General features: G+C 36.0%; 1 protein-coding gene across 5 annotated transcripts in view; it reads right to left on the bottom strand.

Annotated features, from left to right (window-relative positions):
• Positions 1–16426, bottom strand: part of COL24A1 (collagen type XXIV alpha 1 chain) — a 380667-nt gene that overhangs the window by 53430 nt on the left and 310811 nt on the right. For all 5 annotated transcript variants that reach the window (XM_069094574.1, XM_069094573.1, XM_069094569.1 and 2 more), the window contains exons 47-48: positions 8634–8687; positions 6684–6791 (exon numbers count right to left, since the gene is read on the bottom strand). In XM_069094574.1, the coding sequence (XP_068950675.1) occupies positions 6684–6791; positions 8634–8687 (162 nt within the window). The remainder of the gene's footprint in view (positions 1–6683; positions 6792–8633; positions 8688–16426) is intronic.

Raw genomic sequence — 16426 nt, 5'->3', positions numbered from 1 at the left:
ATGATCTTAAAGTTAGGGACATTTTCTTGATGTTTCACTCCCATTTCCATATTTTTCATTTCCTCCTTTCCTATTTTCAGTGGAAAAAGAAAAGTTATTCACTGCCATTCATATAATAATTCATGTTTAATTGGGAGAAGGGACAACATTAGTCCTTGAAAGCCATGGGTAAAACTAAACTAGCATTTCAGCCAACACTTTTATCTTCTTCCCTAGCCAAATTTTTCTTCCTATTTGGTAGACAGATTGATTGATTTGAGGCTATTTTTCTCTGGAAGAGGGTCTAATGAACAGGGAAATAGCTAAAAGAAAACTAAAGGAGGCACATGGACAAAAAAGTCTGGATTATCCATAACCAGTTAATCAGCCCCTGGATAATTAAAAGTTGACTAAATTTATGTAACACACATTTTGCCAAAGTAAACATGGTTCATTTCCAAATTTTCTCCTAAGAAAAAGGCTACATTACAAATAAAAACTACATGTAAATAAAAGTTGCTTGATTCTAGCTGATGGGCCAGAGGACACACACAACCCAGCTGGGATGCAAGGTTTCTTGTGTTCACAATGTGGGCTTGCATGGTGGTCCTGATGTTTTCTGCTCACAGGGTGCCAAGCTTGAATAGACACAGGCTGGGTTTTTTTTTTCACTCATGATGGAAGCAAACCCCAAATGAAAACCTCAAGATTTTCAGTGTCTCTTTTTGGACGAACATCACATCCTAGACAATGCTTAAGTTTTTAGTCTGCAAAAAAGAGTCTTAACTTATCACAAAGAGTTAACTTTCTTTCCTCTCCCCAACAAAAAATGTTTTATTATTCATAGCAATAAAAAACCTGGTAAGCCTTCATTTTGGATGATGAATGGATTTATGATCTTTTGCAGGGAAATGTTGTTTTCCTTTTCATTAATGATTGAGATGGTACGCATGTGAAGAAGGAGTCCAGCTCAATGAAAACAGCATGGTAGACTCATTTACTACAGATGTGCTAAGTTGACAGCTCAGACTTAAAACTCTCACTTGTGAGGAAGGAAATACACACCAGGCAATGGTGATCCTACTCAATGTTACCCTTCAGTTGCATTCATCTGATGTTGTAAAAAGATTAAAATAACAAGGTGATCATGCCAGGGATGCTTTAACTTTGTTGGCTCCATCTAAAAGGGGCAGAACATTGTTTAGGAAAATCAAGCAGTTGCATAAGGCTAGAAACCCCAGAATAAATATTTTTCTCAGTGGAAAAACTCAGCGGGGTGTTTAAAGGTAAGCCAAGAAACACTGTGGTACCATGCTTTAAAAAATGAACTAATGGAACAGTGCCCTTACCCAGCCACATGTATTCCAGGGAACTTGGTTTCAGTTACAGACTTTGTTTAACCTCCTGTTTATCTGTACTTTCTTTACTTTAGAAATTTCAGGATATCGTGCTAAGTAAGTTGAGTTTCATTAAAGCCTCTTTCAGCTACCTAATTCCAACTGGGCTATAGAGTAATTTTAAAATGACCTTTCAGGCTCAAATACAGGGTTTTCTAAAAGTTAGTATAATTTTGCGCTTAATAATATGTTTAATATTATGACAATTAATATTGTTATTTTTAAATAATTGATATTATTAGTAATAATAGCTAACATTTAAATAGTGCTTCATATGTGCCAGGAACTATGCTAAGTCCTTTACAATTATTATCTCATTTGATCTTCAAGCTTGTACCTTATTGTACTTAATGTACTTTGTAGTATAAAAAGAGTCATCTGTAGAAAAAAAATTTCTCTATTCACAAAGATCAACACTTTATTCAAGGGATTGGGTTCAGACCAAACTCCCCAAGAAAACATTTCATGAGTCTTTTGTCCTTCTGCATGCAAACACATGAGTATTCAGAGAAATATGTTACTAATCCTGAATGCAAAGTTAATCCAACTGGCTATATAAAAACATCAACAGTAGCAGGAGATACTATGACCTGAGAGGTAATTGCTCATGAATAAAGGAAGGATCCCATAAGGAAGTTAGTGAAAATATACATTGTATAGTAAGTAATTTCAGGCTCCATCTTTACTAAAGTCAATGAATTTATTGTTCAAAGCATCTGTAAAAGGATACATTGCCTAAAATTTGTCATTAATAAATACACCAACAACAAATGACTGGGTCAGTAGTAGGGCTAAGAAATAGTTGAGGAACGGAATGTTTCCTGCTGTCAGTCACAGGTTTGAGCCAGCATAAGCCTGGCATTCAATCTGTCTCTTCAGTTGAAAAAAAAAATCAGATTAATTACTATCAATTTTTCCTGTAACAAAAGCATTTATTTTCAGGATTCCTTTCAATAGCAGCTTCTCCCAGTTTTAAATATTTCTAGGTTATTAATTCCTTGCCTAGGTAATGAGCAAAGAAATTTAGAGTTGTTTTAGGAGTTACTGCTAGGGAAAGGTCATTCAGAAATGATACAATGCATTGCCTTCAATATTTATTCAGGTGATACTGAATAAATCATTATTGTAAGTCAATGGGAAAATATTAGTTGTTTGTAAGAATTAAATTAAAAAAAGTTTAAAAACAATGTTTAAGATCTTATCTTCTTATCTGTGGGATAAGTTTAAGTACCTGTGGTTTGTAAAAATTTCTAGATGATATCCTTAATAGACTGACAGAGAATTACACATATTAGAGGAACAGTTTGGTATGGTAGCAAGATCGTCGACCTCTTAACTTAAGAACTGGGTTTGAATGTTGGCATTGCTATTCATTACCTCTGTGACTTTGGTCAAGTCACTTCAACCCTTAATTTCCTCATCTATAAAATGAGGATGTTGGCAAATATAATCTTTAAGATCTTTCTAGGTTCAAAGAGCTGACTCTTGTCTATGGTGCTTTCATGTCTGATAGAATAGCAGCTGACTTTCTGACAGAGATAGCTTAATTGACTTGGCTAATGATCCTGTAGCCAGCATGTGTCTGAAACAGGATTCAAACCCAAACCTTCCTCTGACTATAAGGCCAGCCTTCTCTATAGTCTGACAGGTGGGTTCCCAGTTGACTTGATTAGAAGCAAAATGAAGCAAAATGCAAGCCTGGCTACCATTCAGGATTGACAATCAAGGATGCCTTGCCATCTTTTCTGTCTTCAGGACAGGTCAGAATTAGGATTAGGGTTAAGTGATTCTTCCCTATAAGATGATATTGTCATGTGAAGCAGTTGAGATTGGTTCTGATATGGCTTCCTCTGAAGGCAGGGTGATGAGTTCCTCTGTGTCCCGTGTTCTTGGTCCTAGCTATATCATGTGGTAACTGAGGATACAGGTGAACTTATGTGTCTCTTCTCAGGTTTGCTACATTCTAGTCTGTTCTGAGTTTAGCTCAAAAAGTTTGGTTTTTTTCTACTCGATTAAACCAATCCAAGAGTAACCTTCCAGCTTTGATGTGGCTCCAGAAAAGCCTCAATCTCCCTAAATACCATTTATTCAGCATCTTTCTGAATATTTTTCTCTGAGCCATAAATCACTGTCTGATTATCTCTCTTTTATAAAATGCTGGGTTTCTGAGGATGGATCCAGGGTTGTTAGGGCAGTTCTGGTGATGGATCCTGCTAGGAGCTAGCATCTGACAATGAGTTGCCACATGGCTGCTTTTATGCAAGAACAAATGTTTTAGATTTCATAAGCCAACTCAATGTTCTCTTTACTTAGAAATTTTTGATCCTTCTTGTGGGATCCTCTAGGTATCATCTATGGCCAAGAAGAAGCTGTTTGTCACATTGAACTTTTGAATGACCTAATGTGGTAAGTAATTTACTACCCTGATGTGTAGCCAATGTTCTGATGAGTATCCCATATACTGAATAGCTGAAATTCTTCTTCAGCACATAAAATGCATGTAAATACACCATGCTGGTTTCTATTGTGCATATCTGGAATGTGCTATCTATATCCCAGTTGAAATATGCACCATTTCCTATTCCTGGTAATGAAATGTATTTATTTGCTATTACTAATATTGATAATTCCCCATTCAGTTTCATGAACTAGTATTCAATAACTACACAAACCATTTCCCTACTTGTCCAACAAAAAGCAAGCACAATGATTCTGGGAACACTGGGATTTCCCTTTTTTCACCCATCCAAACCATATAAAAGAAACTACATAAGCTTAAACATTGATTATTACATTACATAAAACATACATAAGCTTATACATTGGGGTGGCTAGGTGGTGCAGTGAATAGAGCACCAGCTCTGGAGTCAGGAGGACCTGAGTTCAAATGCAACCTCAGACACTTAACACAAAAACCAGCTGTGTGACCTTGGGCAAGTCAGTTAACCCTAATTGCCCTCCAAAAAGCAAAAAAAAAAAACCCAAAATCAACAAAAAAACTCCATAATAATACACAAGAAAATGGCTTCTCTCTAAGATCACCCATCTGAGCTTAAAATTGATTATATAGTCTGGGTCCATTTTGGCTCCTATTCAAAGGGACTTATTACAAGAAATGCCCAAACAACCATGTTTAAAGATGGTTTCATTCTAATATGGTCCAATTGCATGGCAACTGAAGACAAGTTATTGAGGTGTTTTAATGTATCTATTGCTTCAGTTGCACCCCCCCCATGTATGTAGCATTTCAAAGGAGAGTCTTTTAAAAATAATATTAACATTATTCATAGACAGTAGCAATTATCCACACCTGGATTGCAAAGAGATTGAAAACTACATAAAGACTAGTAGAAACTATCAGAATAGAGACCCTGTTAGAATCTGATTCTGGAGCATTTACCTTTAGAATATTTCAATTATTTTGACACACTTCCTCAGGCAAATTAGGTAATTTCAACACAGGTTAAAAAGAAAATTCCTTTGGGATTTGAGATTAACTCTAGAAGTTTTGGGCAATGTCAGGTACCCAATAGATTTGCCGACTTCCTGACTATCCCTTTGATATCTGGAATAGAACACAAATCTCATGGTTGGAAAGGACTTGAGAGGCCATGTAAGTGTTCCTATATCTGCACACACATCCCCTTGATAATCTCCCCAAGAAATGGTTATTCAGCCTCTGTTTGAAGAGCTGTGGTGGAAGGAGCCCTACCTCCCCAAATTATTTCATCATACTTTTGGATAGTTCTAATTGTTGGAAGTTTTCCCCTTACATTTAATTAAAATATTCCTCTCTTCAGTTTCCAAACATTGTTCTTAGTTAAGGTGTCTGTAGCCAAACAGAAAAAAAATCCAGTTCTCTTAGTTGATAGGCTTTCAAATAACTGAAGGGAATTATCATGGTCCCTTCTGCCAACTCCTTCCCTCTCCTGCCCTGCCCAAACCACCTCCCCTCCCCCATCAAATCTTCACTTCTCCAGGGTAAACATTCTGATTTTTTCCGATGGATCCTTTTATGCCATGGTCTCAAGCTCCCTACTTATCTTGTTAATCTTCCTCTGCATACTTCCCAGATTATCAATGTCTTTTGAAAAACATGATGCCAAGCGCTGGGTATAATACTCTAGAACAGTTGACCTATCCTCTCCTATGTTCTAGATGTTATGTAGACTAGAATGATATTAGGTAACTTTTAGCTGCCATATCATACATTGACTCACCTGAGTTTGTAGGCCACTAAACTTTTCAGATCTTTTAAACTAGTCCATGGCCACACTGCTCTATACAAATCCATATTATATCTGCTGGCTGATTTTAAAAAAAAATTAAATTTGAATTCAATGTAGGACTTTATATTTACTTTAATCTAATTTCATATTACTATCTTTGGTCTATCATCCTAACCTGCTAAGCTCTTTTTGATTTGAACTCTGCACCAAGTTTTGCATTATCTATGAAATTTGTCATAAAATTTGAAAAGCATGCTATCTATCTTTTGTCCAAGCCACTGATAAAAAATATACAATTAAGAGCTGAGGACAGATTCCCAGGGCATTCCCTGGAGGCCTTCCTTCTATGTGACCTTGAACCACAGACTTCGAAGAGGTAACTAGAGTAACAATTTGCACACTCATCAGGAAAATTCTGAGAAATTAACAGGGAAGTAGAACAAAACCAAAAAGCTTATGGAAACGGTACGATTATTGGTTTTTGCTAAAAACAAATGTACATGAAATATTATATCAGTTGGAATACAGAAAGGAAAATGCTGGGAAGAAAGAAGGAAGCTATGTTATTATACCGAAATTGAATGAACACTGAGGAAATCTTTGCAGTCCTTGAACAGTACCAAAACTATGAAAATTAAAGGAAAATGATTTTTGGCAGAACTCATTTTGAATTTTTGCCCTAAACCAAAGTGTTCCATAAATAGTCCAAGTAGATAAAGCCCAACACAGTCAGGTTGCGTTGCCCCTTAATTTGTTATTTTAGCATTCTGACTGAAATTTTTATATGGGCCAAATGGCTTAAATTATTTACATGGGAGGTCGGGGGGGACTATGTGTGGGGGTATTATATAGTGGTATATCAAGGATAATGTTCTCTCTGACCTTCTCTAGAAATTAACTTGACATCACCCCAGACAGATGTCCAGAAATAACTATTAAAAGATTGATTAGTTTAATTTGAGATAGTGCCAAAGCAAAGAAATATAGATAATGTGTTCATGTTTTAGTAATGGAACCCTTGTACATAAATTTTAATAATATATTTTTTAAATGACAAAGTGATAGTTAAATGACTCACAGGAAGTCCTGTTCTTCCCGGTAGCCCAACTTTTCCAGAGTTTCCAAGGATGCCTTCTGCTCCATAGTATCCTGGCTCACCTTTTTCTCCTGGTGGACCCGTGAGTCCCTTGACAAATAAAATAATTATGCAGGTTATACATAGACACAGTACAGATGACAAGACACCCATATTCTATATTCATCCATGAATGGAGTTCAGTTGAGCAGATCTGTCCTGTGACAAATCCCAAACCTTTCCAGAGAGTTGGTAATGAATTGAAAAATTATGGAATGAATCCAAAAGATCAAGTTTCTGTCATGAGGTTTTTCTAACCAAGAAATGGTATGCTAATTATCAGTGTTTATTTAACTCTTTCAGCTTTGATCCTATTTGTCTGATAATTCTACTTGTCCCAAGTCCAGGTTTTAACTGCCTGTGGAGAACATAATGGCTCAATGTTACAGTTGAGCCAGGACATCTGTCAAGAGGCTTTCTTCCTCCATTCCTAGAAGAATCTTTCATCTCCATCCTTTCGGATCTTTCTCTTCTGTGTTCTCTCAGTTGAAAGCATTCTTTCCTTCCTCAATTTTTCTTAGACCTCTTTGGGATCTTTCCTTTGTGTCACTCCCCCATATCCTCATATCATATGTATCTATGTATAGATTGTACCCTGCTCCTCCTGCCCACTATCAAAAGTGATGCAAGCTTTTTGAGATCAGGGGCTATGACATTTTTATCTATATCTTCAGCATCTAGCATAGTTCTTCAGAAATACTTGCTGAACTGGACTGAGTTCTTCATCTTCAGAAATGATGCCTTGTGGGGATGTTCCTATAATACTCGGAAATTAGAAATCAGGCCTTTTTCTGGCTGTTATTTTGGATCAGATGAATTAAAAGACTAAAGGAGTAGCGTATCAATGTTAGTAGCTCTCTGTAGTTCTATCTAATATAGCCTATACTTTTTGTATTTTTCTTTGCTTAAATACTTTCCTACAAATCCTTTCAAAGGACAATCTTCGGCTACATCTAGCCTTTGGCTAGGGCAGATGGGTAGGAAGTCTTTACTGAGCCAGTCAATACACATCTGTTTGGCCAGCTGAGGTTATTGGCGGTTAATGTGAAAATCATCTTTGCCTTGTGAGGGAAGATTAGAAAATGGAAGGAATTTATGTCCTAGCCCACTCTGTCTTATTTTCTGGGGAAACAAGAAGTTGAGACCTCAAATTCAAAATCCATCTTGTGTCTCCAGCATGTTATTACTAGACACTTTTGTTATTTAGTACCATGAAGAAATCTCTGGTCTTGACTCCTTGCCCCTACCTCAACCCCTCCCCTGACCTGGCCATAGTTCTAAGTTCTCTGCTTTGCAGGCAGAGTAAGGACAAAGCACTTGTGTACCCTAGGCAAGGATCAAAAATTGTGCCCTTGGGTGTTAGTGCTCTTCACCGTGCAAACATACGAGATGACATAATACAAAATAAATGAGTATGTGCTAGAGAGCAGAATTTTCTAACATACAAAATGTATGCGCTTATAAAAAAAGTTTTATTTAAAAACTAGTCATCCTGCCCTTTGCCATATTACTCCTAGAAGGTTTCTATCTTCCCCAGCCCTGGTCCTTGTTCTGCTCCAAATAATGCTTCCTATAGGCCTTCTGTCATTTAGCTAATGGATCTCCTCTAGTTAGTATATCACAGAGTTCTAAGGTGAGTTAATCTTCAGGGGACAATTGAGTCCTTGGGATTCTGGTCCCTGTGTTCAAAGGTCAAGCCTCCATTTTCAAAGAGGAGACCATCTTTCTAGGCTAGGAGGTCATTGATTGATCCCTCTAAATTTTGACCTCATACTTTCCCCACAGTATAATTATATAAGGGATTGTTATATTTGTTATTGAACTTTTCTGCTATTCTGAAGTTATCAACCTTATTTGGAAACAAGAGAGCAATGAGAGAGACTTGCTACTTACAGGAATCCCAGGTTTCCCAGATGGACCAGGTGCTCCTTTCTTCCCCTTTGGACCCTAAAAATGTCAAGCAGAATTATCAGGATGACTGATCAAAAGCTTTGAGGGACTCTGCGCAAGGTTTCAGGAGATTTAGGTTTTCTTCTCAACTCTATTCCTAACTAGCAGAGACAAATTATTTCCTCTCTGGCCCTCAGTTTCCTCATCTGTAAAATAAAGGGGTTAGATTGGTTGATCATTGAGGTCTCTTCCGATTCTGACATTCTATGATGCTAAGAAATTCAATTGAAAGGAAATTGAACAGATTATTTTATGTGCACAATTTCATGCTGGATTTCTTTCCCATTTTTAGCCTTAGCCTCCAAAAGCAAATGAATGTTTTGCCCTTTTCCATTTCTTTTTTTCTTACATTCAACAATTTAAGAAAAGGATCTTCATTATTCATAGAACGCTTTTCCTTATTTTTGAATGGTGGGAGGCTTCTAATTAAAATGGTTTCAGCAGCAGCCGGTCTGTCAAGATAGCAAAGGACTTGGTCTACCCTCCCAAAGCATGCCATTTTTCTGATGACATTCTTGTGATTTTAAAAAGAAAAATGTGGCCTACGTGGCTATTTCAATGGTATTTTTCAGAGTACTTGTCAAAAGCACTCAGGACAATCCTAGGGTGGTGGGGAGAGCCCTGCACTAGGAATGAAGAAACTTGGGTTCAAGCGCCAGTTCTCTCATTCTATAAATAACCTTGTCACTTTGACCAGTCACTTTACCACATTGTGCCTCAGTCTACTGATCTCAAAGGTCCCTTTTGCTCTAAGTTTCATGATTCCGAGCAATTGCAAATACATTTATAAAGGGATGACTGATAAATCTCAAGAAAAGTAAACAGTAATTATAAAGAGCTTGCATCGTTTCATCAATAATAATAATGACAGTAGTAATATGATTGTAACACTTCAAGGCTTACAAAATACTTTATGTATATTATCTCATCCAATCCTCATAACCCTGTAAAGAAACAAAGGAAAGAAATGAGCATTTAAGTGTATCCTATGTGCCAAGCACTGTGCCAAACACTTTACAAATATGATCTAATTTTATCCTCATAACCACCCTGGGAGGTAAATGCTATTATCATTCGTATTTTACAGATGAGGAAACTGAGGCAGACAGCTGTTGCAACTTGCCCATGATCAAACAACTGTTTGGTAAATAAGTGTCTGAAACAGGGCTTGAACTCATGTCTTTTCTGACTCCAAGTCCATTTGATGACAGGTTATTCCATTGTTGGAATATTGTCAATGTCAATAATTGACATTGTTATTAAGCTGACAGATCAGGAGAATAATGTCAATATAGCTTTCTTAGATTTTAGTGAAACACTTGGAAAAAAAAGCAAAAATGGCTAAATATAAAGTATTATATTTGGACTAAAAAAATTAGACTCAAGTACAGGATAGGGAAGGCATGGCTAGCTAGGAGTGCATTTGGGGAGAAAAAGATCTGGGGGTTTTAGTGGACTACAAGCTCAAAAGGAGTGCCTGGCACATAGAAGACACTTAATAAGTGCTTTTTTATTGCTTCCTTGCTTGCTTTTACTTTGCAAAAGGTCAAAGAAGTAGTAAATGATGAACCAAGATATACTGAGCCCAAATCCTGTGCTTTGTCTCCTTCTGCACCCTGTCTTTTAAAATAAGTAGCTCAATGGATGGAGTGTTGGGCCTAGAGTCAGGAGAACCTGAGCTCAAATATGACCTCAGTCACTTATTAGTTGTGTGACCTTGGACAAGTCACTTAACTCTGTTCACTTCAGTTACCTCATCTGTAAAATGAGCTACATAAGGAAATGGCAAGACTCTCTAGTATCTCTGCCAGGAAAACCCCAAATGGGGTTACAGAGAGTTGCATGTGACTAAAAAACGAGTCAACAAAAACTGAGGAACAAACCAGCTAGGAAAGAAGACATGGTAATGCTAACTATGATTTTAAAACTACACAGACTCTTATAAAACACAATAACAATAGCTCATATTTTATAGTATTTTATTTTTTCACAATTATTTTCTCACAACTCCCTCAGGAAGTATAAGTTTTATCATTTGTCATTTTTTTTCATGTAAGAAAGTTTGAGAGTTAAGTTTATTATATGTATAGGAACAAGTACAGCCTGAGCCGGAGTCCATGTTTTCTGCCTCTATGTAATTCTTTTTCCCATTTACTAAGTTAACAGCTGACCTTGACTAAACTAAATTAAAATTTCATCCTGGGTACAATGGATCTATTTGTCAGTTGATTTCAGTTCCAGCAAAATGAGAAGAAGATTTATTGCTATATGGAGTGATAGAAGATGATTGATTGGGTTTCTGTCACCAGAAATATATAAGGTGTTGCTCAACTAATACAAAAATTAAAAATAACCTTCACTTAAAACCTCCTATGCTCCTATTAGACCGCTTTCTTCATGTTATTCTATTAAAAGTGGAACACTTCATGAATCAAGGGGTACAGCTCTATTTTCTCATTAATGTTACAATTAATAATTATGTGCACAGAATTGTACTTATTTTACATAGCTAGCTTTGAAAAATTAATCATAGATCATGGTTCATATAAAAACAGTCAAGCTTAAAGTCATATTTTTAAAAGTGGGGCTTCATCAACTTATTATAATGTTACTTTTCTGTGCTTAAAACAGTCTTATTGTTTTGATTCCCTCAAATACTATTTATATGCCTTTCTATTCCTTACTCCTGCTCTTCTCTGATTGGTTCTAAAGGAGAACTGTAATAATAGTTCATATTTATTGAATACTTTGGGGTTTATGTAGTAATTGACCTTTGGCAACCTCCCAAGGTTGGTAGATGGCAATTCCGTTATCTCAATCATGTTAGTTCTATCAGACTTCCTAAGGGAAGCTATAATAAAATTAAACATGAATTCAGAAAGATCATAACAAACTTTCTGTTTTAACTAATGAATTTTTGCTTTCTCAAGTCCTTTGTTAAGGAAAATAGGCGGGGCACAAATCATAAAAAATAACTTAACTTTTTTTCCCCCATATGCTCAAAGCCATGGTTGATTCTATTTCCAAATGTATCGATCAACTGGTTTTGAATTGCTCCCATTATTCCTTCTCTGATACTCACATACTGATAACTGAATGAGTAATATGTCTGAGTAGAATGAATATTTAGTTTTTATATTCAAATCTACAGCAGAAAACATCTTAGCTTTTGTATACAGCAATGGAAATCAGAACACCTGGGGTGACCATTTTGGTTCAAACACTGACTACTACCTTGGGTAAGTCACTGAAGCACTTTAGGGGAAAGAACAGTGTTTCCTTCCTTGTTGCTGTTCAGTTATTTCAGTCATGTGTGACTCTGTGACCCCATTCAATTTAAAATTTCAGTAGCATCAGGAACCATACTCACAGGAAAAAAAACCCAACAAATAGAAGACTGGGAAAGGCCATCTGCTAAGTAGAAAGAGAAAACCTTTTTAGCAACCTACAGAATGCCATTAGAACAGAGACATTCATTCAAATTTTGAGAGATTAGTTGTAGCTGATGCTTGGCAGCTTGTTGTTTCATTATTCTCCCATTATTTTGATGCAAGTTTCATATTTCCAAGCACTTATTTTAAAGAGCAGTAGATGCAATACACATTCATGGCTAAGATCCAATTCAAAATCTATAAACCTACAAGGATTCTATGACCATTTCTACACATCACTTCATTAAAATGAAGTCAACCCCAAAGAGCTAAGCTTGAGTGTTTTTCCAGGAAGAGTATGTTCAAGTGGGTTTTTATTTGATGGATAAACATGAATATTACTCAAGCCATTTCATAGAAGGAATATTTTTTCTAAAGAGATTTATAACATTTGAGGTAAAAATGATCTATCAGCTCCCCAACAACACATATTTTTAATATGAGGTCATTGCAAGATTCTAGTCATTTTCTATCCCATTCATTCCTGTGGTTGTCAGGCATTTAAGGGATAGCAGTGAATCCGACACACCCTCTCTCAGCATATGCTCAGGCATAGTAATGTAGCTTGTACTAATTGTAGGAAAGGCCAGTAGGAATGTATGAAAAGTCTAAATTACAGAATAACAGCATGTCCAAGACTTTATAGATGACATGATATAGAGGATGCATGGTATAATAGAACTATCGTTCTAGTCCTGTGTCTAATGCATGTGACCATGTGACTATGTGACCATGGCTAAGCCACCTCACTTCTCAATGCTCCAGGGGACATTTTTAGTTTATAAGTGAAATTGAATTGCTGTCATACATTGATAGAGGAAACTCATCTGATTTCACTCTGATGAAATCAGAAGTCTAGATATTCTGTCTCTTTCCCTCCCCATTTCAATAGTGTCCCTAAAAGTCATACTTTCATGCCTAATCATGGCATGGAGGTGACTGGGTTCTTGAACACCATGTCATTGGAGCACAAAACTCTGGCTTGATCAACCATGCTGAAAAGAAAATAAAGAAATATAGACTCTATTTATATATATTAATTAATATTTATATATTAAATATATGTAAAGAAATATTCTGTTTCCAGAATGTTAGTTATCTGAGGAATAGACTAGGGAAGTATTGAAAGACTATAAGTAGGTTAGACACGAGGTGATGAATTTTTTTGGTCATGGCAACTCACAAAAAAGAAAATTATGAACTATCCCCCAGTCCTATGTGTCCTTAATGTGGAATACTGATGGAGGGAGAATAGTAGGAAAGGTGGCAGAAGGTACTAAGAATCACATAGGCTTTTCATCCATTTAAAAACATTTATTTGACTATTGGCATTCTAAATGTAACATCCTCGCCTAGCAAGTCAATGAATGAGTAGATGAACAGAATCATTTCCATATTGAAATTCTCATTAAAAACAAAACCTGAATATAAAAGGAAATTGTAGCCAAATGGAAACCCTCAGATCCTCTTTGTAGAAGTAAATAAAGGAATTAGTGGAATTTATGTCACTTTGTATCCAAAGGAAATAACTTTCCCTATTTGGTTATCATGGAGCACTCTATACATCTTTTACTGGTCTTGGACTGTTTAACATGTTATTAGTGTCTTGGATAAAAGTGTAGAAGATATGCAGATAGCACAAAGCTGAGAGAGGTAGCTAATACACTGGAAGAGAGGGTCAGGATCCAAAAGGATTTTGATGAGCTAGAACACTGGGCTGAAGCAAATAAGATGAAAATCAGTTGGGATAAATATACTCTTATACTTGGGTATGAAAAATCAGTTTCACAAGTATAAGATAGGGAGACATGGATCAATAGGATTTTCTCTGAAAAGAAAATTGGCGTTTCAGTGGATTGGAATCTCAATATTAGCAATATATTGGTTTTTTTTGTTTTTTTTTTTTGTTTTGCTTTTTGGAATGGGGAAGGCAGGGCAATTGGGGTTATGTGACTTGCCCAAGGTCACACAACTAGTAAGTGTTAAGTGTCTGAGGTCGGATTTGAACTCAGGTCCTCCTGACTCGAGGGCCAGTGCTCTATTCACTGCATCACCTAGCTGCCCCAGCATTATATTGTTGCATCCAAAATCAAATGACGTAATATTAATAACATGCTTCACACACTGCCTGGTACATAGTACGTACTTGATAAATTCTTGTTCGCTTTTTCTCCTCCCCCTAGCTCTAACAAAAAGAGTTAACATAATCTTGGACTTCATTAAGAGGTGATGGTTCTACTTTGCCTTCATCAGACATCACGTGGAGTACCGTGTTCAGTTCTGCACACCATAGTTAAAGAAAGGAGGATATTGATCAACTGGACAGTGTCAAACAGAGGGTAAATGGGAAGGCTTTGATTCCAGGACATCTGAGAATCAGTTGAAAGAATTAAGCATACTTATCCTGGAGAAGAAAAAACTCAAGGTAGGAGAAGTATGATAGATGCCTTCAAGTGCTCGAAGGGCTGTCAAATGAAGGAGGAATTAGACTTTGGCCTCAGAGGACAGAATCAGGAGTAATGGTTTGATGTTATAAAGAGATGAATTTAGGCTTGATGCCTATAAAAACCTTCTATCCATTAGAGCTGTTCAAAAAGGGAATGGAAAAATGATGGGCTCCTACTCTATGGAAATATTTAGGCAGAGGCAGGATGACCACTTATGGATATATTTATAGTGGGGATCCCTTGGGGATATGTGTTGGTCTAAGTCACTGCTGAAGTCCCTTTCAGCTCTCAGATTCTGGGATTCTTGCATAGGTAAAAAGATCATGCCAATAACAATAGCCCACATTCTAACATCCACTGTAGAGGATAATGAAGTAGATAAATTATATGAAAACCTTGACAAGACCTTCCAAATTAAATCAACATATAATTGCCTACTCTACTTATAGGCAGATGGTGGCACAGTGAAGACATTGAGCACTGAACCTGGAGTCACGAAGACCCAAGTTTAAATCTAGACTCAGATCCTTATTAGCTGTGTGACCCTAAGGGAAGTCATTTAACCTCTGTCTCAGTGTCACCATATATAAAATGGGAATAATAATAGCACTTGTTTCCACTTTGTTTTGAAGAAAATATTTGTAAAGTGCTTTGCAAAACCTAAAGTACTACAAACATATTAGCTGTTATTATTTAATACTTGATGACATCAAAACAAAGATGAGTAAAGGTGAAAACTGCAAAATGTGTGTTAGGAAACAGAAATCAGAATGAAGAAATGTAAGAGGTCAAATAAACTACACAGAAAGTTCACAGATACAGATATCCTTTATGTCTTCCTTTATTATCTCTCTATGTTACATAAGGAGATATATAGGCATATATATATATATAATTTTCTTTTTTTCTGTGATATTGTTCATTGTTCACTATGTCCACTGCCTTCCAACTTTCTCCTTGAAGAAAGTATTCTCTCTCTATAGATCTCTCTGTTTATACAAATACACTTTATATAATCTATATATGCAATGATTACTTGTGATTATATATCACTTATGTATATAATACATAATACCTAGAATATAATAATTACATAACTAATACTTTCCATTATATGTTACATATATTACATATAGGACTTTCTATATATAGAATATACTATATAGAGATTCATTACACAAAACATAAAAATACACATAAATATGTATATATATGTAATACTTTAGTCAGAGAGAAAGTTGGAAAGCACTTGATATGGTGAGCAATGAACAATATCACAAAAAAGGAAATTCACTTTATGCTAACAGAAAAAGATTAGTTATCAATGTGAGAGTCAGTGCTGAGTTGGAGGTTTTTTTTACAGATAGATCATAGACTTGATAGAGCAAAAATCAAAATCAAGGCCAGAAAGATAAAGATGAAGATAAATTATGGTATACAGCTCCAACCCAGTGTGTTTAAATAAACTATGGGTGCTTAATGATGGGAAATAGAAAGAAGAACAGACATCATGATCAACTATCACAGCTTCCTACAGAAGTCTGACTAATACAAAACAATCACTCTAACAAGGAGTGCCAAAGAAACATTTGATCTTCCAGGAAGTACCTGATGTCCTGGACAAACAGTGAGGCATGGAAGATAAGGGTGGTGCTTGTGTAGAGTTTACATTAATTTTTGAAGTGTTATGAAGAAAAATGTTGGAAGATTTTAAGATGCCAAGGATTCTAAAACAACCAGTAGCCACAGAGGTGAACCTACAGTAAAACTCTAAAATATAACCTCGATCCAAGTGAAGTGAATTTTTATTTACTTTTTAAACTTTTATTTTATAAACATAGTCTGTTAAGATTGTCCA

Source organism: Petaurus breviceps, unplaced genomic scaffold (genome assembly GCF_028583685.1).
Source record: "Petaurus breviceps papuanus isolate PSGF00001 unplaced genomic scaffold, PetGlider_PUasm1.0 220, whole genome shotgun sequence".
NCBI lineage: Eukaryota > Metazoa > Chordata > Mammalia > Diprotodontia > Petauridae > Petaurus > Petaurus breviceps.
Note: the sequence above shows the minus strand (reverse complement) of the source record. Positions and strands in the feature narration are given on the sequence as shown.